Below are 26,777 nucleotides of genomic sequence, written 5' to 3'. Positions count from 1 at the left end.
GCCTTGACGTGACGTTGCACCTTAGACTTTTGACAGACGATGCAGGTGTTAGCCCAGTCGCGGATATCCTTATGCATTCCTCTCCAGACGAACTTAGCCGACATTAATTTTTGAGATGCCTTCACGCCAGGATGGGAAAGCCCATGTATGGCGTCAAAAACTTTGCGACGCCAGGCAACTGGAACGATTGGGCGGGGATCTCCCATGGAGACATCAGAGTAACGAGGTGCCTGCTGCGTGGAATTGCACATCGGCCGGTTGGAGGCTAGAGGTGTCGGTGCGATACGCCTGTGTTTCAGGGTCGGATGCCTGATCGGTGGCCATGAGGGCATAATCGATGCCCAGCTGGACCGCCTGTATGGTCGCGCGAGAAAGGCAATCAGCTACCAAGTTGTCCTTGCCAGCTATGTGTTGGATGTCTGTCGTGAATTCTGAAATGAAAGTTAGCTGTCGCTGCTGTCGAGCCGACCACGGTTCGGCGGTCTTGGCCATGGCGAAGGTCAGTGGTTTGTGATCTACAAACGCAGTGAAGGGACATCCTTCTAACAAAAAATGGAAATGACGGATAGCCAGGAACAGCGCCAGCAACTCCCGGTCGAAAGTGCTGTATTTGCATTCATTGCGCCGGAGTTGGCGGCTGAAAAACGCCAGTGGTTGCCATGTCCCATTGACCCACTGTTCCTGTACGGCGCCTATGGCATAGTCGGAAGCATCGGTGGTAAGGGCGATGGTGGCGATGGTGGCACCTGGCAGAGGGTGCGCCAACATAGTTGCATTGGCGAGAGCGGTTTTTGTGTTGTCAAAAGCGTTGTCCATTTCGACCGTCCGTGCTATTGTATCCTTTCCAGCCTTGCCTTTGAGGGCCTCATAGAGGGGCTGCATGAGTTGTGCTGCCTTCGGTACAAAGCGGTGGTGGAAATTCACCATGCCCAGGAATTCTTGAAGAGCCTTGGTGGACTGCGGCCTTGGGAATGCCGTAATTGCTTCGACCTTTGATTGCAGCAGAATTGCGCCCTCTGAAGTAATCTGCTGTAGGCTGGAACTGACACTTGGCCGGGTTGATTGAGGCCATGTTGGCTGAGGCACCGAAAGAGGGTGCGTAGATGGGAGACGTGTTCCTCTTTGGTAGAGCTGGCTATCAGGAGACAGTGTGCGATGTTGCGGAACTGCCGAAGCAAGGGATGGAGTGGAAGGTGGCCGCGTTAACCAATCGACGATTTCTTACATCCACCAAGAGGCTGTTGGCGCATAAGAAATCCGCGCCGAGGATGGCTTGCAAAACCTTGGCTGTGATGAATTCCCACTGAAACCGTTGCCCGCCGAAGCACACCTGGACCCGCCGTTTGCCAAAGGTACGAATGGCCCCGCCATTAGCTGCCTCGAGGGAGAGGCCGTGCCTCCCAGACTGAATATCGAGTGCTGAGGCAGGAAGGATGCTACACTGCGCCCCGGTGTCGCATAAAAAGCGCCGGCCCAAGAGGGAATCTGTAATGTAGAGGAGCTTCCCGGAATTTCCAATCGCCATCGCGGCCGCGGAACGTCCCTCAGACTCAGTCCTCCTTTTCTGGAGTTGCTGCTGGTGTTGATGTTGGTTTTTTTGTTTAGGCGCGAAACTGCAGGGAGGGCGGCAGCCTCTGACGTTTGCGCCAAAACGGGCGTGGTAAAAGCACAAGCCGGGGGATGGAGGTGTTGGGGCGGCGTTCACGGGGGAGGGGTGCCTCATGGCGGCGCAGTATTGCTGCGTGACTGCATAAATCATATCTGCTTCTGCAGCAAGTGCTGCGCAATCTGTGGCTTCCGATCTGGCGAGGGCAGCTTGAACCTGCTCGGGTAGTTGACTCAGGAATAACTCCTGAAAGAGGAAACATTGTGGTACGGAGCCAAGGAGCGTGAGCATTTGGCTCATTAACTCAGATGGCTTGGAATTGCCAAGCCCGGGCATAGCGAGCAGTCGGCGGGCACGCTCCACCTTCGTGAGCCCGAAGACCTGTATTAACCGCGCTTTAAGAGTATCATACTTGCTGTCAACCGGGGGGTTTTCGAGCAGGCTGATGATCCGTGAGGCCGTGGAACTGTCGAGTGCGGAGACCACATAAAGGTAACGGGTCTGATCCGCAACGATGTTTCGGAGTTCGAATTGTGCTTCTGCTTGTACGAACCAGGAGGCCGCCTGTTGTTCCCAAAACTGTGGGAGCTTCAAAGCCACGGAGTTCGCTTTCATGTTTCGTTTCGCTTCGCTTCGCTTCCGCGAAAATTGTTCACGAAAATTCGGGGTCACCCCTGTAGGAATGGCTAGATTCCTAACTAAAGGACTGAGGTCGAGCCAGTCTATCAAACAAACAATATTTAATACTATTCAACAGAGTTTAACACGAAAACACAGGAGAACTAAATTACAGGTCTGTACTCTTTGCTGGCTCCACGAGGACTGGCTAGGGCGGCTCCCCAACCTGACGTCATGACGTCATCACATTTTCCCGCTGCTGGAGGATCACGTGATCAACGTGATGACGTGATCGCGTTTGGCCTCATTCTTAAAGGGACCGCGCTATGTACATGCAATAATATGATTCAGATTACAGATTCCTTCTGTAGCTAATAATTTGTTAAAGATAATTATGTACATTAGATCAGAGTCCCCTGGTGGCTCTGCTACACCAGGGTTAAAAAAGATAAATTTGCATAGACTAGGCTTGTACTCCCTTGAGAATAAAAGATTAGTGTCCAATCTAATCGAAAGAGCTGGCACAGACTCAATGGGCCAAATGCCCTCCTTCTCTTATGTATTATTTTATGATTCTTCTTGGAGTGCTGCTCAGAGGTGCTGACTTTCAGATGAGACGTTAAACCGAGGCTCCATCTGCCCTCAGGTGGACGTAAAAGATCCCATGGCACTACCTCAAAGAAAAGCAGGGGAGTTATCCCCAGTGTACTGGCCGATACTTATCCCTCAATCAACATCACTAAAGCAGATTATCTGGTCATTATCACACTGCTGTTGTGGGAGCTTGCTGTGTGCAAATTGGCTGCTGCGTTTTCCTACATTACAACAGTGACTACACTTCAAAAAAGTATTTAATTGGCTGTAAAGTGCTTTGGGACGTCCGGTGGTCATGAAAGGCGCTATTAAAAGAAGCAATGGAGGGAATTGCAGAGGCTCTGATCATCATTTTCCAATCCTCCCTGGCTACAGGAGTAGTGCCAGAGGATTGGAGAACTGCTAACGTACCATTGTTCAAAAAGGGTGGCAGGGATAAACCAAGCAATTACAGGCCAGTTAGTTTAACCTCAGTGGTGGGCAAATTACTGGAATCAATTCTGAAGGACAGTATAAATCTTCATTTAGAAAGATACAGATTAATCAAGGACAATCAGCATGATTTTGTTAAGGGAAGGTCGTGTCTGACTAACTTGATTGAATTCTTTGAGGAGTCATAACGGCATAGAAGGAGGCCATTTGGCCCATCGAGTGCATGCCGGCTCGCTGTAGAGCAATCCAGTCAGTCCCATTCCCCCGCTCTATCCCCGTAGCCCTGTAAGTTTATTTCCCACAAGTGCCTATCCAGTCTCCCCTTGAAAACATTGAGTGTCTCCGCTTCCACCACTTCCATCGGCAGCGAATTCCAGGTCACCACCACTCACTGCTTAAAAAAGTTTTTCCTCACGTTCCCCCTGTATCTCTTGCCCAAAACCTTAAATCTGTGTCCCCTAGTCCTTGTACCATCAACTAATGGGAACAACCTTAGCCCGTCTAGCGTATCCAAACCCGTCATAATCTTGTACACCTCTATCAAATCACCCCTCAACCTCCTTTGCTCTAATGAAAGCAAATCCAGCTTCTCCAACCTGTCCTTGTAGCTAAGATCCCCCATCCCAGGAACCATTCTGGTAAATCTCCTCTGCACCCTCGCAAGGGCCTTCACATCCTTCCTAAAGTGTGGTGACCAGAACTGGAGGCAATACTCCAGTTGTGGCCTAACCAGCGCTTTATAAAGGTTCAGCATAACTTCTCTACTTTTGTACTCAATACCTCTATTTATGAAGCCCAAGATCCCATATGCTTTGCTAACCACTCTCTCAATATGTCCCGCCACCTTCAGGGACCTATGCACATTAACTCCCAGGCCCCTCTGTCCCTGCACACTCTGTAAAACTGTGCCATTAAGTGTATATTGCCTCTCCCTGTTCCTTCTGCCAAAATGCATCACCTCACACTTCTCTGTATTAAATTCCATCTGCCACTTGTCTGCCCATTCTGCTAGCCTTTCTATGTCTTGTTGCAGTCGATTGGTATCATCATCACTGTTTGCCACACCCCCAAGTTTGGTGTCATCGGCAAATTTAGAAATTCTACTCTGTATTCCAATATCCAGGTCATTTATATATATCAAGAAAAGCAGTGACCCCAGCACTGACCCTTGGGGAACACCACTGTCTACCATCCTCCAGTCTGAAAAACAACCATTTACCACAACTTGCTGTTTTCTGTCCTTAAGCCAATTCCTTGTCCAAGCTGCCACTGACCCACCTATTCCATGAGCCTCAATTTTGTTAACCAGCCTTCTATGTGGTACTTTATCAAATGCTTTCTGAAAATCCATGTAGACAACATCGATTGCGTTCCCTTCATCAATCCTCTGTTACTTCATCAAAAAATTCAATTAGATTAGTCAAACACGGTCTGCATTTTACAAATCCATGTTGGCTCTCCTTAATTAGCTTAAACCTCTCCAAGTACCCTTTAATTTTTTCCTTGATTATTGTTTCTAAAACTTTACCCACCACTGATGTTAAACTGACCGGCCTGTAGTTACTAGGATTGTCCTTACACCCTTTCTTGAACAATGGTGTCACATTTGCCACTTTCCAATCCTCAGTCACCTCCCCCGCATCTAGGGATGATTGGAAAGTTATGGCAAGCCCTTCGACTATCTCCTCCCCCAATTCCCTTAGCAACCTGGGATGCAAGCCACCTAGACCAGGCGACTTGTCCACTCTAAGCATACCCAGCCTTTCTAGTACATCCTGTCTATCAATAAACATCGACACAAAGTACTCATTGAGTATTCTAGCCTTGCCCTGTGCCTCTAAGCAAATATCACCTTCTTTATCTCTAATAGGCCCCACCCCGCCTCTTACTACCTGCTTACTGATTACATGCTGGTAGAAGATTTTTGGGTTCCCTTTTATGTTAACCGCCATTCTACTCTCATATTCTCTCTTTGCCAATCTTATTTTCATCTTCACATCCCCTCTGAACTTATTGTATTTGGTCTGGTTCTCCCATGAAGAATTCACCTGACATGCATCATACACCCTCTTTTTTTGTTTCATCATCTTCTCTATCTTCCTCATCATCCAAGGAGCCCTTGCTTTGGTTCCCTTACCCTTCCCTCTTGTTGGAATGTGCCTAGCCTGTACTTGGAACATCTCCTCATTAAAGATCACCCATTGTTCTGTTACAGTTTTTCCGGTCAGTCTTTGGTTCCATTTTACCTTGGCTAGATCCTTTTGCATCCCATTGAAGTTAGCCCTATTCCAGTTTAGAAGTTCCACACTAGATTGTTCCTTGCTCCTCTCCATTGCTAATCTAAATCAAGGCATTGACTTGGATAGAGAACTGGTTGGCAGACAGAAAGCAAAGAGTTGGAATAAATGGGTCTTTTTCCGAGTGGCAGGCAGTGACTAGCGGGGTACCGTAGGGATCGGTCCTTGGACCCCAGCTATTCACAATATATATTAATGATCTAGACAATGGAACTAGATGTAATATCTCCAAATTTGCAGACGACACAAAGCTGGGTGGGCGTGTGTGCTGTGAGGAGGATGCCGAGAAACTCCAGAATGATTTGGACAGGTTGGGTGATTGGGCAAAAGCATAGCAGATGCAATATAACGTGGATAAATGTGAGGTTATCCACTTTGGTTGCAAAAACAGGAAGGCAGATTATTATCTGAATGGCAATAGATTGGGAGAAGGGGAAGTGCAACGAGACCTGGGTGTCCTTGTGCACCAGTCGCTGAAGGTAAGCATGCAGGTGCAGCAGGCGGTTAAGAAGGCAAATGGTACGTTGGCCTTCGTAACGAGAGGGTTTGAGTACAGGAACAAGGATGTCTTGCTGCAGTTGTGCAGGGCCTTGGTGAGACCACATCTTGAGTATTGTGTGCAGTTTTGGTCGCCTTATCTGAGGAAGGATGTTCTTGCCATGGAAGGAGTTCAGCGAAGATTCACCAGGCTGATACCTGGGATGGCAGGAATGACGTATGAGGAGAGATTGGGACGATTGGGCTTGTACTCGCTGGAGTTTAGAAGAATGAGAGGGGATCTCATTGAAACTTATAAAATTCTGACGGGACTGGACAGACTAGATGCAGGAAGGATGTTCCCGATGGTCGGGGAGTCCAGAACCAGGGGTCACAGTCTAAGGATAAGGGGTAGGCCATTTAGGACAGAAATGAGGAGGAATTTCTTCACCCAGAGAGTGGTGAACCTGTGGAATTCTCTACCACAGAAGGCAGTAGAAGCCAATTCATTAAATATATTCAAGAAGGAGTTGGATATATTTCTTAAGGCTAAAGGGATCCAGGGGTATGGGGAGAAAGCAGGGGAGAAAGCAGGTACTGAAATTGGATGATCAGCCATGATCGCATTGAATGGCGGCGCAGGCTCGAGGGGCCGAATGACCTACTCCTGCTCCTATCTTCTATGCTTCTATGTTATGTTATGATACAATGATTACTCATACCCAAGTGTTCTCCGACAGACACTTGGTCGACCTGGCCCACCTCATTCCCCAGCACCAGACCCAGCAATGCCTCCTTCCTAGTTGGGCCAAGAACATATTGGTCAAGGAAATTCTGCTGAACACATTTCAGAAATTCCTCCCCCTCTTCCCTTTACCCTAGGATTATCCCAATTGATATTTGGGTGTGTTTGATGTACTCTACATGGATTTTAGCAAGGCTTTTGACAAGGTCCCATATGGCAGGCTGATCAAAAAAGTAAAAGCCCATGGGATCCAAGGGAGAGTGGCAAATTGGATCCAAAATTGGCTCAGTGGCAGCAAACAAAGTGTAATGGTTGAGGGGACCTTTTGCGCCTGGAAGGCTGTTTCCAGTGGTGTTCCACAGGGCTCAGTACTCAGTCCCTTACTTTTTGTAGTATATATTAATGATTTAGACTTAAATGTAGGGGGCATGATAAATAAATTTGCAGATGATACAAAAATTGGCCATGTGGTTGACAGTGAGGAGGAAAGCTTAAGACTGCAGGAAGATATCGATGAACTGGTCAGTTGGGCAAAAAAGTGGCAAATGGAATTCAATCCGGAGAAGGGTGAGGTAATGCATTTAATAATAATAATAATATTATTATTTGGGGAAGGGCAACAAGGCAAGGGAATACACAATAAATGGGAGGGCACTGAGAGGTGTGGAGGAACAGAGGGACCTTGGAGTGTATGTCCACAGACCCTTAAAGGTAGCAGGACAGGTTGATAAAGTGGTTATAAAGGCAAATGGAATGCTTTCCTTTATTAGCTGAGGTATAGAATATAAGAGCAAGGGGGTTATGCTTGAACTGTATCAAACACTAGTTAAGCTACAGCTAGAGTATTGCATGCAGTTCTGGTCACCACATTACAGGAAGGATGTGATTGCATTGGAGAGGGTACAGAGGAGATTGACGACGATGTTGTCAGGACTGGAAAACTTTAGCTATGAGGAGAGATTGGATAGGCTGGGGTTGTTTTCCTTGGAACAGAGGAGGCTGAGGGGAGATTTAATTGAGATGTATAAAATTATGAGGGGCCTAGATAGTGTGGACAGGAAGGACCTATTTCCCCTAGCAGAGGTCAAGAACCAGGGGGCATAGATTTAAAGTAATTGGTAGATGGATTAGAGGGGAGATGAGGGAAAAAAATGTCACCCAGATGGTGGTGGGGGTCTGGAACTCACTGCCTGAAAGGGTGGTAGAGGCAGAAACCCTCATCACATTTAAAAAGTATTTGGATGTGCACTTGAAGACCTGTAACCTACAGGGCTACGGAACTAGTGCTGGAAGATAGGATTAGTCTGGGTAGCGCTTTTCCGACCGGCACGTACATGATGGGCCGAATGGCCTCCTTTTGTGTCGTAATCTTTCTATGATTCTATGATAAATACAAGTCTTTTTTTAATATTTTGGACCCTCCAGCTGTCCTGTGAAACTGCATTGAGCAGCTAGGAACTGGTGGGCTTCATCACCCCGGGGAATAGAATTTTGATTTAATTTGTTAAGTTTCATTATAATTTTGGTTTAAGTTACAGTCTTTATTGGTTGTGCCCCTTTAAGAAGGGGGAACATGCTTGCCTCTAAATTGGTGATGGCAATTTCCATCAACCACTGCAACTAGAAGTGTGTGTGCCTGCGGGAGCTGCCTGTCTTTTACCAGGAACTACTATGGGTTTGGAATTACGTCGCCTCCAGGCGGAGCTCTCCCCCGTCAGGAGCGGCGGCTGTCCTCCGGGAGCCGCTGTTCAGGAATCCGCACCTCCACGTCCGCGAGTTCGGGTGGCTGGCGGAGCGCAGGGCTGTGCCTGGCAGGGTGACTAGAGTCGGGGACCTACTCGATGGCGGGGGAGCGGGCTGGATGGCGCCAGAGGAGCTGGCGCGACGCATGTCGTGGGACAACGTCCGGCTCGCGGTCAGTGCCATCGGGGCGGTGAAAGCGATGTTGCCCCCCGACGCCACGAGGTGTGTCGAGGCGGCTCGGGCGCGTGGGGAGATCCCGTCCGAGCTTACTCCCGTTCGGACGGAATTCCTTATCGGCGCCTTGCCCCGAAACTCCCCTCGGGGATCGGTGCCTCACAACTTGAGCCGTCTCGAGGAAATACCCTCCGTGCTTTTTCATTCTGCGCGGAGGGGTTTCCTGTACGGGCTGCTCTTGCACACCTTCCACTTTGCCATCTTCGCCTGCCGTCCGGACACGCCGTGGCGTGCCGTTTTACCTCCGGACGGAGACGGAGGTCCCCAATGGGGGTCTCTCTATGCGGGAGTCCTCCCTTGTTCTATTGGGGACTTGGCCTGGAGGGTGTTGCACAGGGCAGTTCCGTGCAATAGATTTTTAAATAGGTTCACGGACTCCCAGACCGCCTGTTTGTTTTGCGGTCTGGAGGAGTCCGTGTTCCACGTATATATGGGGTGTGAGAGGTTGCAGCCCCTCTTCCATTTTTTGAAGGGGCTGCTCCTCAAATTTTGGTTGCACTTCAGTCCCACGCTCCTGATCTACGGTCACCCTGTGCGGAGGGGAGCGGGCAGGTTGGAGGACCTCCTCGTGGGCCTGCTCCTGGGCCTGGCCAAGAAAGCCATTAATTGGTCCAGGCAGCGGGCGGTCGAGGGGGTCGTCCGACCGGATTGCCTCCCCCTCTTCCGTGGCCTTGTTCGCGCCCGGGTGGCCCTAGAGATGGAGCACGCGGTGTCCGCCGGCACGCTCGAGCTTTTGCGTGACCGGTGGGCGCCGCGGGGACTGGAGTGCATAATTAGTTCAAATAATCAAATTTTAATTTGAGGGGTTAAGGGTTATTTAAGGGGTTATTGGATTTTAGTTACAATTTATTTGTTAATTTGGTTTCACACAAAGAAAGAAGTGTGAGCAGCTGGGAAGAAAGGGGCTGCTCCTCGATTTTTGGTTGCATTTCAGTCCCACGCTCCTGATCTTTGGGCACCCAGTGCAGAGGGGAGCGGGCAGGTCAGAGGACCTCCTTGTGGGACTGCTCCTGGGCCTGGCCCGGTCGAGGGCATCATTCGGCCCGACTGCCTGCCTCTCTTCTGCGGCTACATCCGCGCCCGGGTGTCGCTGGAGATGGGGTACGCGGTGTCCGTGGGTGAGCTTGAGGCCTTCCGCAACTGGTGGGCACCGGGGTGATTGGAGTGAGGCCACACCTGGAGTACTGCATACAGATTTGGTCTCCTTATTTAAGGAGGAATATATTTGCATTGGAGGCATTTCAGAGAAGGTTCACTAGGTTGATTCCTGAGTTGAAGGGGTTGACTTATGAGGAAAGATTGAGCAGGTTGGGCCTATACTCATTGGAGTTTAGAAGAATGAGAGGTGATCTTATTGAAACATATAAGATTCTAAGGGGGCTTGACAGGGTAGATACAGAAAGGATGTTTCCCCTCATGGGGGAATCTAGAACTAGGGGGCATAATTTCAGAATAAGGGGGCACCCATTTAAAACTGAGATGAGGAGGAATTTCTTCTCTCAGAGGGTCGTGAATCTTTTGAATTCTCTACCCCAGAGAGCTGTGGAGGCTGGGTCATTGAATATATTCAAGGTGGAGATAAACAGATTTTTGAAAAACAGGGGAGTCGACGGTTATGGAGATCGGGCGGGAAAGTGGAGTTGAGGCCAAGACCAGATCAGCCATGATCTGATTGAATGGCGGGGCAGGCTCGAGGGGACAAATGGCCCACTCCTATTTCTTATGAGTGCATCATTACCCTGGGGGAATAGTATTTTGATTTAATTTGTTAAGTTTGCTTTTTAATGTTTTGCTAAGTTCCAGTCTTTACTGGTTGTGCCCCTTTAAGAAGCGAGGGCTCATGCTGACCTCGTCAATTGGTGACGACAATTGTCAGCCAACAGCGCAACTGGAAGGAGTGAGCAGCTGGGGAGGAGGCGACTGTCAATCTACTTTAAGGGGGCGGGGCCCGGCCGTCGCCTGCATCCAATTGGGAGGTCGGGGGCAGGGCCCGACCGCCGCTAGCAGCCAATGGAGAGGTCGGGGGTGGGGCCAGCCGCCGCTAACAGCCAATGGGCAGGTCGGGGGCGGGGCCCAGCCGCCGTCTGAAGCCAATGGGGAGGTCGGGGGCGGGGTCCGGCCGCCGCCTGGAGCCAATGGGAAGGTTGGGGGCGGGGCCCAGCCGCCGCCTGCAGCCAATGGGGAGGTTGGGGGCGGGTCCGCGGGCGGGAGGCCACGCCCGCCATTGAGAGTGTCCTTGCGGGGCAGGCGGGGAGACCCCGCCATGCGAGTGGAGCTCGGGGGCTGTGCGAGCCGCGCCCGCCCACCACCCCGCCGCCATTTTGTGAGGTTTCAGTGCGCGAGCGAGAGCAGCCGGACGCACCGATCCGCAGCGCTGCCGACAGAGCGGGAGGCAGGTCAGCATCCGCCGGCTCCGCCTCTACCCGGCTTGTTGGGCTGGGGCGGCCTGTGTGTGTTTGTGTGTGTGATGGGGGTGGGGATGGGCTGTAACGGTGAGGCCCGGCTGCGAAAATCGAGCTGTGTCAGAGCGCGGCGCTAGGCCCGAACCGGCCTCGCTTAGACTGTAAGTCCGGTTGGTGAAGGAGAGGCCACTCTGAGTCTGTCCGACCCGAGCGAGGAGGCCCTACTGGCGGGAGGGGAGGGTCAAGACGGGTTGGTTCGGAGATGGTGAGGCGGCGGCGGCAGGAGGGAGAGCGAGAGGTCTATTGTCTGGGACACATGGCCGGCGGCTGGGTGTGTGTGAGGGAGCCCCTTCCCGCATCCCCCCCGGGCCGGGCTGCTGGGACCCCGCGGGGGGTGTGTGTGTGTGTGGGGGATTGGGGTGTCACTGGCCAGCGGGTTGAACAGGGCCCTTCCCTCCCTGGGCCCGGCAGCGCCGCTCCAACACACACACACGTGTGGGTGAGCCGGGCTCCCGGCCAATCACCTCCCTGTCAGCCCCGGCCCCGGGGGGAGGGTGTGGACTGGGCGGCAAGGCTGGTTTCCTCCCGCCCGTTTCAGTGGGGTGGGGGGGGGTCGAGGACTCGCTGTGAGCTCACTCCCCGGGGACCCCTGGAGAGCCCATTTCCCCCCCCAGCCGGCTGCTCCCTCTCCGCCCCTGGTGCTGTCACTTTACACCAACCCATTTGCAGAGTGCGGGCATCACCACACATGTTTTTCCCTTCCATCTCTGTCCACGTGTACAGATGTCCACAGAGGAAATGGCGACCGAGCATATGAATGGGAATGGGACAGAAGAGCCGATGGACACCTCCTCCACTGCCGTTGATCGATCCGAACACTATCCGACTTTATTAAGCGCCGGTTTACCACAAAAAGTTGCAGACAAACTAGATGACATTTATTTAGCAGGTATGTGGGTTGTAAATTTATGCGCTCTATCAAAACTAAATTTGTATATTAATCTCCAGCACACTAAACCAACTTTTACCCATTGTGCCGTTTTTGTCATACTTCATATTTGCAAATTGACACCATCCCTATTTTAATTCTGTATTGGTTGTCCGATTTCAATAGTGAAAAATCTGATGTAGGGTTAACTCAAGAATATGCCTTTACATTCTTGGGCTGCCAGGGGTAGCTTGGGTTGACTCATCCTTCATGATGCAAGTGATGTGCACCTATTTATAGACAGTGAGACAGCTATGTTTCTTCAGAGTTATCCTCATTTAGGGCCGGTTTTCACCTAGAGGACAAAATGGATACTTTTTTTTTAAAGAGGAAAAGTTGAAATTCCCCATCTGGTCTAGCAGGTAACGGCATTGTTCAATGTAACATTAAACCATACAGACTTGGAGGACCGTGGTTCGATTCCTAGCCTGAGTTGGTTAATCTCCACCATAGCAGTAGCTGAGTCATAACAATTAGCTTCAGCCTCTTTGACCACACAAGGGGGGGGAAAAAAGAGCCCCGGCTCCTATCCCATCTCCTGTTCTGTGACTGCTAGTAAAATATGCACACGTTGCCTGATGAGGGTGGTATTAGGCTAGGCTGTGATGTCCTCTATTGAGACCCATTGTTCTAGGCTTAAAGTGAAGAATGGCAATGCCTATGAAAGGAAGACTTGCATTTATATGGCGCCTGTCACGACCACCAGAAGTCACAAAGCGCTTTACAGCCAATGAAGTACTTTTTGAAGTGTAGTCACTGTTGTAATGTAGGAAACGCAGCAGCCAATTTTCACACAGCAAGCTTCCACAAACAGCAATGTGATAATGACCAGATAATCTGCTTTAGTGATGCTGATTGAGGGATAAATATTGGCCAGGACACCGGGGATAACTCCCCTACTCTTCTTCAAAATAGTGCCTGGGGATCTTTTATGTCAATCTGAGAGAGCAGACGGGCCTAGGTTTAACATCTCATCTGAAAGATGGTACCTCCGACAGTGCAGCACTCCCTCAGCACTGCAGTGGAGTGTCGGCCTAGATTTTTGTGCTCAAGTCTCGAGTGGGACTTGAACCCACGACCTACTGACTGAGGTGAGAGTGCTACCCACTGACACCTAGGAAGAGTTGTAAGCTCAGAAGTGATGAGACTTGACCAAAAAGGGGCATGGAAGATACTGAAATATATATGACATATAACTGGAGCAGTGGGCAGAAAGTTAATTATAATTTTTAATATTAACTAGGTGTATATGCTTAACATGGTAGTAATGCTATTCCTGCCATTTGAGTACCTTTATTGCTCTACTGCCTATGATGTGAGCATTAAGAGTCTGAAATTTCCAAAGAATGGCTAGCGCATCCAAATAGGAATCTCCTTGGTGCTGTTGGGAATCTGAGAATTGAAATTTTCACTTCTGACGAGGCACTTTTCAGGACTCCAGATTGAGATGCTGTGGGAGTGCACACTCTTGAAAGTGATGCCTTTGTTGGAAGTATTGTACACTTTTTGAGTGGATAGTTTTTTTCCTGCTGAAGCAGACTGAGTTTTTTTTAAGCTAAATAAAATAAAGGGTGATGCTTGTTATGCAGGATATAATTTTGTTTGCTATTTCATGTTCCATTTTCTCATGTATTGCCCCATGTTTCTTTTTCCTTTCCCCCCGCCCCCAATTTATTACTTGAAGATAATATCGGCACAGCTGCAAGCCTATGGGTTTGTCTGAAAAGCACTGGTATCCTTATCCTCACAGTATCAAAAGTTTTATATTCTAGGAATATGCAAAGTGACTGAAATCCTTCTGGAAAATATTGTGTAGGGATACCTTCCCTGAGAATGAAAAAGGAACTTGCAAATAAATTTTTCAATGATAACATTTTCTAAATACCCTAAACAAAATCAGCCTCCCAATACAAAATCAACCTCACCAGTTAAACAAAATTCACTGCCCCCAAAGAACTTTTATTAGTTCATCCTAGTTTGTTTGATGGAAGTTAAGTCCTTGTACAATGAAAACTGTATTGCAGTAAGTACATTGCTGCAAAGTTGGTTGATACAAGTCGGTATGGCATTCTTTGTAACGGAGGAAATTGACAAGTCTGGTAGTTCCTCGTCTTCTCTTCATCTGAGAGTATCATTAAAACTGATCATTGTGGTGCATAAGGTGCAGTTTCCTCTGCTTTTAGGTCTGCCGAGTTTTAAGAAACCCTTAAATGTTCAGGCATTTGATATTTAGCTGATTCTAATTCAGGCGCAAATTTTTACCACTTGGTCAATATACATTTAAAGAGAGAATGTGCATTTATATAGTGCGGTTCACAATTGTTGGGCATTCCAAAGTGCTTCAGAGCCACTTAAGTACTTTTGTAGTGTAGTCACTGTTAGAATGTAGGCAGCAAGGACCCACAAACAGCAATGAGATAAATGAGCAGATAATTTGTTTTAATGATACTAGTTGAGGGATTATTTTGGCCAGTAGAAACATAGAAAAATAGGAGTAGGAGTAGGCCCTTCGAGCCTGCTCCGCCATTCAATATGATCATGGCTGATCCTCTATCTCAGTTTGCCTGTTCTTCAAATAGTGGCATAGGATCTTTTATGCCCACTTGAGGGGGCAGATGAAACTTCGGTGTAACGCCACCTGAAAGATGGCATCTCTAACATTGCAACACACTGAAATACAGCCAGGATTTGGTGCTCAATTCTCTGGAAATGTCCACACTGCTTTTTGGCATTGTTGGTTATAATCTACTAAAATTCCCTGGATTCTGGAGAGGTCCCAGCGGACTGGAAAACCGCAAATGTAACGCCCCTGTTTAAGAAAGGAGGGAGACAGAAAGCAGGCAACTATAGACCAGTTAGCCTAACATCTCTCATTGGGAAAATGCTGGAGTCCATCACTAAGGAAGTGGTAGCAGGACATTTAGAAAATCATAATATAGTCAAGCAGAGTCAGCATGGTTTTAGGAAAGGGAAATCATGTTTGACAAATTTGCTGGAGTTCTTTGAGGATGTAACAAGCAGTGTGGATAAAGGGGAACCAGTAGATTTTGTGTATTTGGATTTCCAGAAGGCATTTGATAAGGTGCCACAAAAGGTTACTGCACAAGATAAGAGCTTACGGAGTTGGGGGTAATATAAGCATGGGTAGAGGATTGGCTAACTAACAGGAAAAAGAGAGTCGGGGTAAATGGGTCATTTTCAGGTTAGCAAACTGTAACTAGTGGGGTGCTGCAGGGATCAGTGCTGGGGCTTCAACTATTTACAATTTACAACTATTTATAATTTACAGTTAGTGACTTGGATGAAGGGACCGAGTGTAATGTAGCCAAATTTGCTGATGATACAAAGATAGGTGGGAAAGCAAATTGTGTGGAGGAAGCCGGTTCTGTTAAAGGAGTATGAACAGCTAGGGGTCAAATTAAAAAACAGAACCTCAAGGGTAATAATCTCTGGATTATTACCTGAGCCACGAGCGAATTTGGCTAGGACAAATAAAATTAGAGAGTTAAATGCGTGGCTCAAAGACTGGTGTGGGAGAAATGGGTTTTGCTTCCTGGGACACTGGCACCAGTACTGGGGCAGGAGGGAGTTGTTCCGTTGGGACGGGCTTCACTTGGCCAGTGCTGGGACTAGAGTCCTGGCGGATCATATAACTAGGGCTGTAGAGAGGGCTTTAAACTAACTAGTAGGGGGGAGGTTCTTAGAGAGCAAATAATAAAAATGACAACAGAGAAGGTCGTAGACTTAGGTAGCAGTGGGGAAATTAAAAACCAGAGCGTGTCAGGAAGGGGCAGAAGGTATGGAGTAAAAGGTAAAGTAATAAAAAGGGCAAAAGCAGGAACTAAGTGTCACAAAACATATTTGAAAGTTCTCTATCTGAATGCATGTAGCATTCGTAACAAAATAGACGAGTTAATGGCACAAATAACTACATATGGGTATGATCTTGTGGCCATTACAGAAACATGGCTGCAGGGTGACAATGCCTGGGAATTAAACATACCAGGTTATTTAACGATCAGGAAGGACAGGCAGGAAGGAAGGGGAGGTGGGGTGGCTATGTTAATAAAGGAAGGAATCACTGTAATACAGAGAAATGATATTGGGTCAAAAGATCAGGATAATGAAACAGTTTGGGTGGAGGTAAGGAATAATAGGGAAAAAACACGAGTGGGCATCGTCTATAGGCCTCCGAACAGTTGCAACTATGTTGGACGGAGTATCAATCAGGAAATAGTTGAGGCTTGTAATAAGGGAACATCTATAATTATGGGGGATTTTAACTACCATATTAATTGGACAAATCAAATTGGGCAGGGCTGCCTTGAGGATGAGTATTAGGCATGGGTTTCTTGAGCAGTATGTAACTGAGCCGACCAGGGGGCAAGCAACCTTAGATCTGGTCCTGTGTAACGAGACAGGATTAATTAAAAATGTCCTAGTAAAGGATCCCCTTGGAATGAGTGACCATAACATGGTTGAATTCCATATTCAATTAGAGGGTGAGAAGGTTGGATGTCAAACAAGCGTGCTAAGCTTGAATAAAGGAGACTATGAAGGTATGAGAGTGGAATTGAGTAGAGTGGATTGGGAAAATAGATTAAAGGGTAAGACGATACATGATCAGTGGTGTACATTTAAGGAGTTATTTTACAACTTCCAAAAAATATATATTCCACTGAGAAGAAAAGGGTGTAAAAGAAAAGACAGCCATCCGTGGCTAAGTAAAGAAATTAAGGATAGTATTCGACTAAAAACAAGGGCATATAAGGTAGCCAAATCTAGTGGGAGGATAGAGGATTGGGAAAATTTTAAAAGACAGCAAAAAATAACAAAAAGATTGATTAAGAAAGGGAAGATAGATTATGAAAGTAAATTAGCAAAAAATATAAAAACAGATAGTAAGAGTCTTTATTAGTTATATAAAAAGAAAAAGGGTGGCTAAAGTAAATGTTGGTCCCTTAGAGGATGAGACTGGGAAATTAATGGTGGGAAATATGGAGATGGCAAAAACACAATGAATATTTTGTATCAGTCTTTACAGTAGAAGACACTAAGAATATCCCAACACTGGACAAACGGGGCTATGGGGGGGAGGCGCTAAACACGATCAAAATCACTAAGGAAGTGGTACTCGGTAAAATAATGGGACTCAAGGCGGATAAATTGATGGCTTACATCCTAGGGTCTTGAGGGAAGTGGCGGTAGGGATTGTGGATGCATTGGTAATTTTCCAAAACTCCCTGGACTCAGCAAAGGTCCCGGCAGACTGGAAAACTGCTAATGTAACACCCTTATTTAAAAAGGGCAGTAGACAGAAGGCTGGAAACTATAGACCGGTTATCCTAACATGTGTGGTAGGTAAAATTTTGGAGTCCATTATTAAGGAGACAGTAACAGGACATTTGGATAATCATTTAATAGGACAAAGTCAGCATGGTTTTATGAAGGGGAAGTCATGTTTGACAAATTTGCTGGAGTTCTTTGAGGAAGTAACATATAGGGTGGATAAAGGGGAACCAGTGGACGTAGTGTATTTAGACTTCCAAAAGGCACTTGACACAAGGTGCCACACAAGATTATTGCCTAAGATAAAAAATCACGGGATTGGGGGTAATATTCTGGCATGGATAGAGGATTGGCTATCTAACAGAAGGCAGAGAGTTGGGATAAATGGTTCATTCTCAGAATGGCAATCAGTAACTAGTGGTGTTCCACAGGGGTCGGTGCTGGGTCCCCACCTCTTTACAATCTATATTAACGATTTGGAGGAGGGGACCGAGTGTAACATATCAAAGTTTGCAGATGATACTAAGATGGGAGGGAAAGTAGTGAGTGAGGAGGACATAAAAAACCTGCAAGGGGACATAGACAGGCTAAGTAAGTGGGCAGAGATTTGGCAGATGGAATACAATACTGGAAAGTGTGAGGTTATGCACTTTGGCAGGAAAAATCGCAGAGCAAGTTATTATCTTAATGGCAAGAAACTGGAAAGTACTGAAGTACAAAGGGATCTGGGGGTCCTGGTGCACGAAACTCAAAAGGTTAGTATGCAGGTGCAGCAAGTGATTAAGAAGGCCAATGGAATGTTGGCTTTCATTGCTAGGGGGATAGAATATAAAAATAGGGAGGTATTGCTTCAGTTGTACAAGGTATTGGTGAGACCGCACCTGGAATACTACATACAGTTTTGGTGTCCATACTTAAGAAAAAACATACTTGCTCTCGAGTCAGTACAAAGAAGGTTCACTCGGTTAATCCCGGGGATGAGGGGGTGGTCATATGAGGAGAGGTTGAGTAGATTGGGACTCTACTCATTGGAGTTCAGAAGAATGAGAGGCGATCTTATTGAAACATATAAGATTGTGAAGGGGTTGGATCGGGTGGATGCGGGGAGGATGTTCCCGATGATGGGTGAAACTAGAACTAGGGGGCATAGTCTTAGCGTAAGGGGTTGCTTTTTCAAAACTGAGATGAGGAGGAACTACTTCACTCAGAGGGTGGTAGGTCCATGGAATATGCTGCCCCAAAAAGCTGTAGAAGCTACATCATTACATAAATTTAAAACAGAAATAGACAGTTTCCTCGAAGTAAAGGGAATTAAGGGTTACGGGGAGCGGGCAGGAATTTGGACATGAGTCTAGGTTCGGATCGGACATGGCCCTGTGGGGTAGTGGAGTGGGCCCAGGGGCCATGTAGACTGATCCTGCTCCTATTTCGTGTGTCTAATTGTGTTAGATTCAGGAGATGGTTCTGTGATAGTGGATTGGCGGTTAGGATCAGATCAGCCATGATTTTATTGAATGGCGGAGCAGGCTCGAGGGGCCGATTGGCCTACTCCTCCTATTTCTTATGTAATCTGCAAAGCGATACCGCTAAGCTAAGCGAGTGGGCAAAAATCTGGCAGATGGAGTACAATGTGGGAAAATGCGAGGTTATCCACTTTGGTAGAAAAAATAAAAAAGCAAATTATTATTGAAATGGGGAGAGATTGCAAAATGCTGAGGTACAGAGGGATCTGGGGGTCCTTGTACATGAATCATAAAAAGCTAGCATGCAGGTACAGCAAGTAATCAAAAAGGCAAATGGAGTGTTGACCTTTATTGCAAAGGGAATGGAGTATAAAAGTAGTGAAGTCCTGTTACAACTGTACAGGGCATTGTTGAGACCTCACCTGGAGTACGTACAGATTTGGTCTCCTTATTTAAGGAAGGATATAGTTGCATTGGAGGCAGTTCAGCGAAGGTTCACGAGGTTGATTCCGGAGATGAAGGGGTTGTCTTATGAAGAAAGGTTGAGCATGTTGGGCCTATACTCATTGGAGTTTAGAAGAATGAGAGGGGATCTTATTGAAGATTCTGAGGGGGCTGGACAGGGTAGATGCAGAGAGGATGTTTCCCCTCATGGGGGAATCTAGAACTAGTGGGCATAATTTCAGAATAAGGGAGCACCCATTTAAAATGGAAATGAGGAATTTCTTCTGAGGGTTGTGAATCTTTGGAATTCTCTTCCCTGGAGAGATGTGGAGGCTGGGTCATTGAATATATTTAAGGTGGAGATAGACAGATTTTTGAAAGGTAAGGGAGTCGGGGGTTATGGGGAGCGGGCAGGGAAGTGGAGTTGAGGCCAAGATCAGATCAACCCTGATCTTATTGAATGGCGGAGCAGGCTCGAGGGGCCGAATGACGACCTATGTCTTATTAGGAGGGTGGGGGAGGGAAAAAGAGAGTTATGTTGGTCATCGCGGTGGTGAAAGTTCATGGGTAAACTAAAATGCAAGACCCTTCGGCGTTACTTTACCTTCACCTGTGAATATTGTAGGCCTGTTGCTCTGTCTTGATTTTCCTTTGGAATGTGCCAGTACAAGCATTCGGTGGTTTTCCCTTTTAATAGAAAGCAAAGGAATGCTCTTTGGAGGTGGTTTACTGCAGTACTAATAGAGGAAATGTCCGTTCTCTTCCCTCCTCCCCCCTCCCCCCATTCCTGTAAGAATCTGTCAAGGCTGACATTTGGAAGTTGGATCGCCCTGTGGGGGTAACCGTGAATGTATTATTCTCCAGCCTACTTCCAAATCTAACATCACTTGTCTCTGCCCCTGCCTCAGCTCATCCGCTGCTGAAACCCTCATCCATGCCTTTGTTACCTCTAGATTTGACTCTTCCAATGTACTAGAGTCATAGAGTTATACAGCACGGATAGAGGCCCTTAGGCCCATCGTGTCCGCGCCGGCCATCAAGCCCTGTCTAATCTAATCCCATATTCCAGCATTTGGTCCGTAGCCTTGTATGCTATGGCATTTCAAGTGCTCATCCAAATGCTTCTTAAATGTTGAGGGTTCCTGCTTCCACAACCCTTTCAGGCAGTGAGTTCCAGACTCCAACCACCCTCTGGGTGAAAAAGTTCTTTCTCAAATCCCCTCTAAACCTCCCGCCCTTTACCTTGAATCTATGCCCCCTAGTTATTGACCCTTCTAAGGGAAAAAGCTCCTCAGTATCCATCCTATCTATGCCCCTCATAATTTTGTACACCTCAATCATGTCCCCCCTCAGCCTCCTCTGCTCCAAGGAAAACAAACCCAATCTGCCCAGTCTCTCTTCATAGCTGAAGCGCTCCAGCCCTGGTAACATCCTGGTGAATCTCCTCTGCACCCTCTCCAAAGCGTTCACATCCTTCCTGTAGTGTGGCGACCAGAACTGCACACAGTATTCCAGCTGTGGCCTAACCAGTGTTTTATACAGCTCCATCATAACCTCCTTGCTCTTATATTCTATGCCTCGGCTAATGAAGGCAAGTATCCCATATGCCTTTTTTACCACCTGTTCCGTCGCCTTCAGGGATCTGTGTACTTGCACACCCAGATCCCTCTGACCCTCCGTCTTGCCTAGGGTCTTACCATTCATTGTGTATTCCCTTGCCTTGTTAGTCCCCCCCAAAGTGCATCACCTCGCACTTTTCCGGGTTAAATTCCATTTGCCACTGTTCCGCCCATCTGACCAACCCATCTATATTGTCCTGCAGACTGAGGCTACCCTCCTCGCTATTTACCACCCTATCAATTTTTGTATCATCCGCGAACTTACTGATCATACCTTTTACATTCATATCCAAGTCATTAATGTAGACCACAAACAGCAAGGGACCCAGCACCGATCCCTGTGGTACCCCACTGGCCACAGGCTTCCAGTCACAAAAACAGCCTTCGACCATCACCCTCTGCCTTCTGCCACTAAGCCAGTTTTGTATCCAATGTGCCAAGGCACCCTGGATTCCATGGGCTCTTACCTTCTTGACCAGTCTCCTGTGCGGGACTTTATCGAAGGCCTTACTAAAATCCATGTATACCACATCCACTGCGTTACCCTCATCCACACACCTAGTCACCCCCTCAAAAAATTCAATCAAATTAGTCAGACATGATCTTCCCTTGACAAAGCCATGTTGACTATCCCTGATTAATCCTTGCCTCTCCAAGTGGAGACAAATTTTGTCCCTCCAGAATTTTTTCCAATAATTTTCCTACCACTGATGTTAGGCTCACTGGCCTGTAGTTCCCCGGTTTTTCCCTACTTCCCTTCTTGAATAATGGTACTACATTAGCGGTTCTCCAGTCCTCTGGCACATCCCCTGTGGCCAGAGATGTTCTGAATATATGTGTTAGAGCCCCCGCAATCTCTTCCTTTGCCTCACACAGCAGCCTGGGATACATTTCGTCCGGGCCTGGGGATTTATCCATTTTTAGGCCAGCTAAAACCGCCAATACCTCCTCCCTCTCGATGTTAATATGTTCGAGCATATCACAGTCCCCCCGCCCTATTTCTATGTCTACATCGTCCTTCTCCATAGTGAAAACAGATGCAAAAAATTCATTTAGAACCCCTCCTACATCTTCCGGCTCCACACACAGATTGCCACTTTTGTCCCTAATGGGCCCTATTTTTTCCCTAGTTATCCTCTTACCCTTAATATACTTATAAAACATCTTGGGATTTGCCTTTATTTTGCTCGCCAGTGTTATTTCATGGCCCCTCCTTGATCTCCTAATTTCTTTTTTAAGTATCCCCCTGCACTTTTTGTACTCCTCTAGGGCTTCCTCCGTCTTTAGCCTTTTGTATCTGCCAAAAGCCCTCCTTTTTTTCCGAATCCATTCTCGTATATCCCCTGACATCCAAGGTTCCCTGTGGTTTTTGGAACCACCCTTGACCTTTACGGGAACATGTTGCCATTGTATGATCTCAATCTCTCTTCTGAAAGCCTCCCATTGCTCCGATGTGGATTTTCCTACAAGTAGCTGATCCCAGTCCATTTTGGCCAGATCCTGCCTTATCCTATTAAAATCGGCCTTCCCCCAATTCAGAACCTCTATTTCCGACCCATCCCTGTCCTTTTCCATGACCACCTTAAATCTCACCATATTATGGTCACTGTCACCAAAGTGCTCACCTACTAGCACTTTTTCCACTTGGCCGGCCACATTCCCTAGAATTAGATCCAGTACCGCCCCCTCTCTTGTAGGACTTTCTACATGCTGGCTCAAAAAGCTCTCCTGGATGCACTTTAAGAATTCTACACCCTCTAAGCCTTTCACACTCTGACTATCCCAGTTAATATTGGGGAAGTTGAAATCCCCCATTATTATGACCCTATTATTTGCACATTTCTCTGAGATTTGCCTACATATCTGTTCCTCTATCTCCCCCTGACTGTTTGGAGGCCTATAGTACACTCCTGGCCAGTCTCCCACATTTCACCCTCCATAAACTTGAGCTCCTCCAAAATCTCTGCTGACTTGCGCTTACGCTGGTTCCCAGTCCAGCAATGTCTCGATTTTAAAAAAAGAAAAAAAAATTGTTTTAAATCCCTCCATATCGCTGTAACCGTCTCCAACTCAAGATCTCTGCGCTCCTCCAATTCTGACCTCTTGCCTATCCCCGATTTTCATCGTTCCACCATTGGCGGACGTGACTTCAGCTGTCTAGGCCTTAAGCTCTGGAATACCCTCCCTAAACCCCTCCACCTCTCTCCTCCTTTAAGATGTTCCTTAAAATCTAACTTTGACCAAGCTTTTGGCCACCTGTCATATCTCCTTATGTAGCTCGGTGTCAAATTTTGATACCGCTCCTGTGAAGCACCGTGGGCCATTTTACTACGTTAAAGGTGCTATATAAATGCAAGTTGTTGTAGTGTAGTATATTGGAGCACAGAGTTTTTTTCCCTACATTATTCCTGCTTTATTTCCCTTCCCGAAAACCTGAGGACAAATAGTGACTGCTGAAAAGTGCATGTGTATAGCTATCAAGATTGGGCTGTGATTCAGACTCTGGGCAAGGCACTTGCCACTTGCTGTGGTCATTGGCCTACTAAGAATTGTATTGAGAACATCAAAACACACTGCACTGAGGACTGTTTGAGCAGGTGCAGGAGTGTAAACCTGACAATTGGCCATTGATGGAGCAGAAAGGAAACGTGATCCCTATGTCTAGCGAGTTCAAGCAGACAAATCCTAATGGCAATAGGACCCCAGTACTTGGAGGGTAGAGTGAGTGTTGATTGGTGGGGGGGGAACCTTACCATGCCATTTATACCAGGAGAGTTGGGCCTGTTTTCTCTGTGCAGGTGTGGTTCTTGTAGCTGGGGAGAGTAGGACTGGGTGCAAATGCAAACACACAACATTACATTTGTTGGCAAGCTTTCATTAAAGGTTCAATTGCAAGCAACTACTGTATGTTTAATTTTAATAAAAGCTTAAGAAATCTGATTGTTCTATTTAAATAATTTTATTGCTGCATGTTTTCAGTTGTACTGTCGGATGTCTAGCATTTAATAGCGTGCTCCCTTGGATTTTTCTGTAGGTTTGGTTTCTCATAGTGATTTAGATGAGAGAGCAATTGATGCCTTGAGGGAGTTCAATGAAGAAGGTGCATTGTCAGTACTACAACAGTTTAAGGAAAGTGACCTTTCCCATGTTCAGGTAAGAATTATTCTGTTTACTTATCCAAACAAATAAAATTATGTGGGGAGAAATGAAATCTAAATTGATTATTGCATTAATGATGCAATTTTGATTGTTCATGGGAGGTTTCACAATCAAATCCTAAAATAAGCTCAAGTTGCTGCAGCTTTTCAAGTGTGGTGTACCACTTTATCCCTTTTTATTTATCCTGTTTAAAATTCACAATTCCATTCATCTTTCTATTTATCCAAGAAGCTGGTAACTGTGGATACTGACAGGAGTGGTACGACTGCCATTTTGGGAGCCAGTAAATGCCACAATATTTCTTTGGCTAATGTTACTTACTCATCTTTTTAATGCTGATACAAGTGGGGATTTTTTGTTACACTGTGTGGTGTAGTAGTTGGGCATAATTCAATACTTTTTGTTTAATGTTGAAGACCAAGAATCGATTGAATGTACTTTACCCCCAGTCTTGGAGCATGAGCTACTACACCAGTGTGACACTTTATATTTCTCATGCAAGCCATCTTTGTGATCAACTGGTGCTGGTTATTGATAATTTTGTGCTGTGATATATGTGGCAATGGTTGAGTTTCAAATTCCATTGGTTGTAGAATCTTTGGAAAGTCCCTTCTCTCTAGTGATCAATCAATTGGAACTTAGTTCCTTCAGTGGTTTTATTAAAAGGTAAATCGTGTACGTCAGGAGTGGGCGCAGGAAGAACTAATTAGTTCTGTTGAGTCATGTTTCCTTAAAGGCATTGATTTAATCTATTACTATATCTTTTCATGTAGAATAAAAGTGCCTTTCTATGTGGAGTAATGAAGACTTACAGACAGAGGGAAAAGCAAGGATCTAAAGTGACAGATGCTAATAAAGGTCCAGATGAGACAAAAATTAAGGTACAGTGCTTACATGAACATAATGGACCTGACTTTAGTTTACGCGATTGCTTGTTATCTGGCATTTTACAGCAAATATTTCTACATTTGGAAAGAGTGCTGCTTCCTTCAACTGGGGAAAAAAACCTATTGCATACTTCATTTCCCTGCACTCTTGGAAAAAGATGACTTGTTACATGAATTCATAGGTACTGACAATTATCCAGTACCCAATCAAAGTTCACCTTTTGAACCTCAGTTGGCCCGATCCTTTCATCAGCTGAAGCCCATAATGCAGTTTGCAGTGGAGATCGCTGGCTAACAATTGGGAAAGGATTTCCCCTTCTTTGGCCTAGGAGTGCTGAGGGGCATTGTAATACTCAAACTAATGTCTTGGGTGAGATTGGCTAATTCAGCATAGACTTGGAAATTAAGCGAGGGCCTTCCTGGTCATTGTGGCTCAGGATCGCAATGCTTGATGTATTTGTGGCAAACATGTCATTAAAGTTCAATGAGATTGCTTTTCATTAACAACGATGTGTATATATATATATATATATAGCAATTTAACGTAACAAAAATATTAATGACAAATATTTCTGCACATTGGCATGTTACACTCAGTGGTGGGGCTCCAGTTCTAACCAGAGGTTCCCAATCTCAAAGTGGGCTGGGATGGAAATATAAAAAGCGTCTTTAACATATTTTGCAAGTTAACAAGTGAGCTCTATGGAGAGTGGTCTCTTTTGAATGTTTTTGTCAATTGTTTCCCTACCATCTAAGACATTGACATCAGGTGGGACATGGTGCTGTGGACATTGGTTGCTTGCTGGTACTTCATCCAAATGACCTAGATGGCGAGTTGTCAGCAAGCTGTTTGACTGCGGGGATTATTACTGAGTCCAATCCTGTCCAAAATTTCCATGTGGATAAGGGTTGCCGGATACTGGTTAGGAGCAAAAAACCCTGGCTCAGCTTTCCTCCATGGTATTGAAAGAAATTGTAGCATCGACACCAACTGAGGACTTAATTAATACATTAGGAATTGAACATGCAAACCTTTCATCTGTGTCTGTTAAAGATTGGTCCATTGTATTTTTTCTCAATAGGGGACGGCAGAGCTGCATTCCTTATTATAATTATCATGCCTTTTTTAATATATTGCAATTGCTGGTTTGAAGTGATTAAGCTTGTTTCTATTTTCTTAGGCCCTCTTAGAAAGAACAGGTTATACACTTGATGTCACTACAGGACAAAGGAAGTACGGTGGTCCTCCTCCAGATACGGTACATTCAGGACCCCAACCTAACATTGGTACTGAGGTGAGTAACAGTAGTTACGGACTGATGGATGTTGTATGGATCTTGAACCTGAAGAAAACATGAATGGTAATATTAGTTAAAAGAATAGCAGCATGTCTAGGGTGAGTTTCTTGCATCAGGATGGCTAGTCAAGAGCTGTTGTTGCACTCAATTCAATGCAGGGGATATTATTAAACATGAGATTTGATTATTGTGCCAGCTTTTGAAAGTCGATGTTTGCTTGGATGTTTAAAATGTTAACCTGAAATAAAACATGCCGTTGCTAGTTAATGTAAAGAACCATTTTGTATTAGAATTCTTTCACCATGAAAGCCAAGGCTGTTACTGACAAAGTGGCCCTAGAAATAGTAGATGCATTGCTGGTCATCTTCCAAAATTCTATAGACTCTGGAACAGTTCCCATGGATTGGAGGATAGGGAATGTAACCCCACTATTTAAGAAGGGTGGTAGAGAGAAAACAGGGAACTATAGCCTGACATCGGTA

At 46.3% G+C, this 26,777-nt stretch overlaps 1 protein-coding gene across 7 annotated transcripts in view; it reads left to right on the top strand.

The window, feature by feature from the left end:
• Positions 1–10,991: 10,991 nt before the first annotated feature.
• The window catches only part of LOC147121650 (heterogeneous nuclear ribonucleoprotein Q-like), a 33,349-nt gene continuing 17,563 nt past the window's right edge, over positions 10,992–26,777 (top strand). For 6 of the 7 annotated variants that reach the window (XM_085982082.1, XM_085982081.1, XM_085982080.1 and 3 more), the window contains exons 1-5: positions 10,992–11,142; positions 11,932–12,097; positions 23,986–24,104; positions 24,884–24,991; positions 26,179–26,292. In XM_085982082.1, the coding sequence (XP_085838208.1) occupies positions 11,932–12,097; positions 23,986–24,104; positions 24,884–24,991; positions 26,179–26,292 (507 nt within the window). In that variant the 5' untranslated portion in view covers positions 10,992–11,142. Of the gene's footprint in view, positions 12,098–23,985; positions 24,105–24,883; positions 24,992–26,178; positions 26,293–26,777 lie in introns of all 7 variants that reach the window. The other variant, XM_085982077.1, reaches the window with a different exon arrangement.

The sequence above is a fragment of the Somniosus microcephalus genome, chromosome 3 (genome assembly GCF_052327205.1).
Source record: "Somniosus microcephalus isolate GS21.2 chromosome 3, FLI_Smic_1.0, whole genome shotgun sequence".
In the NCBI taxonomy this organism is placed as follows: domain Eukaryota; kingdom Metazoa; phylum Chordata; class Chondrichthyes; order Squaliformes; family Somniosidae; genus Somniosus; species Somniosus microcephalus.
The sequence above is the reverse complement of the archived record's forward strand: the minus strand, read 5'-3'. Positions and strand labels throughout refer to the sequence as shown.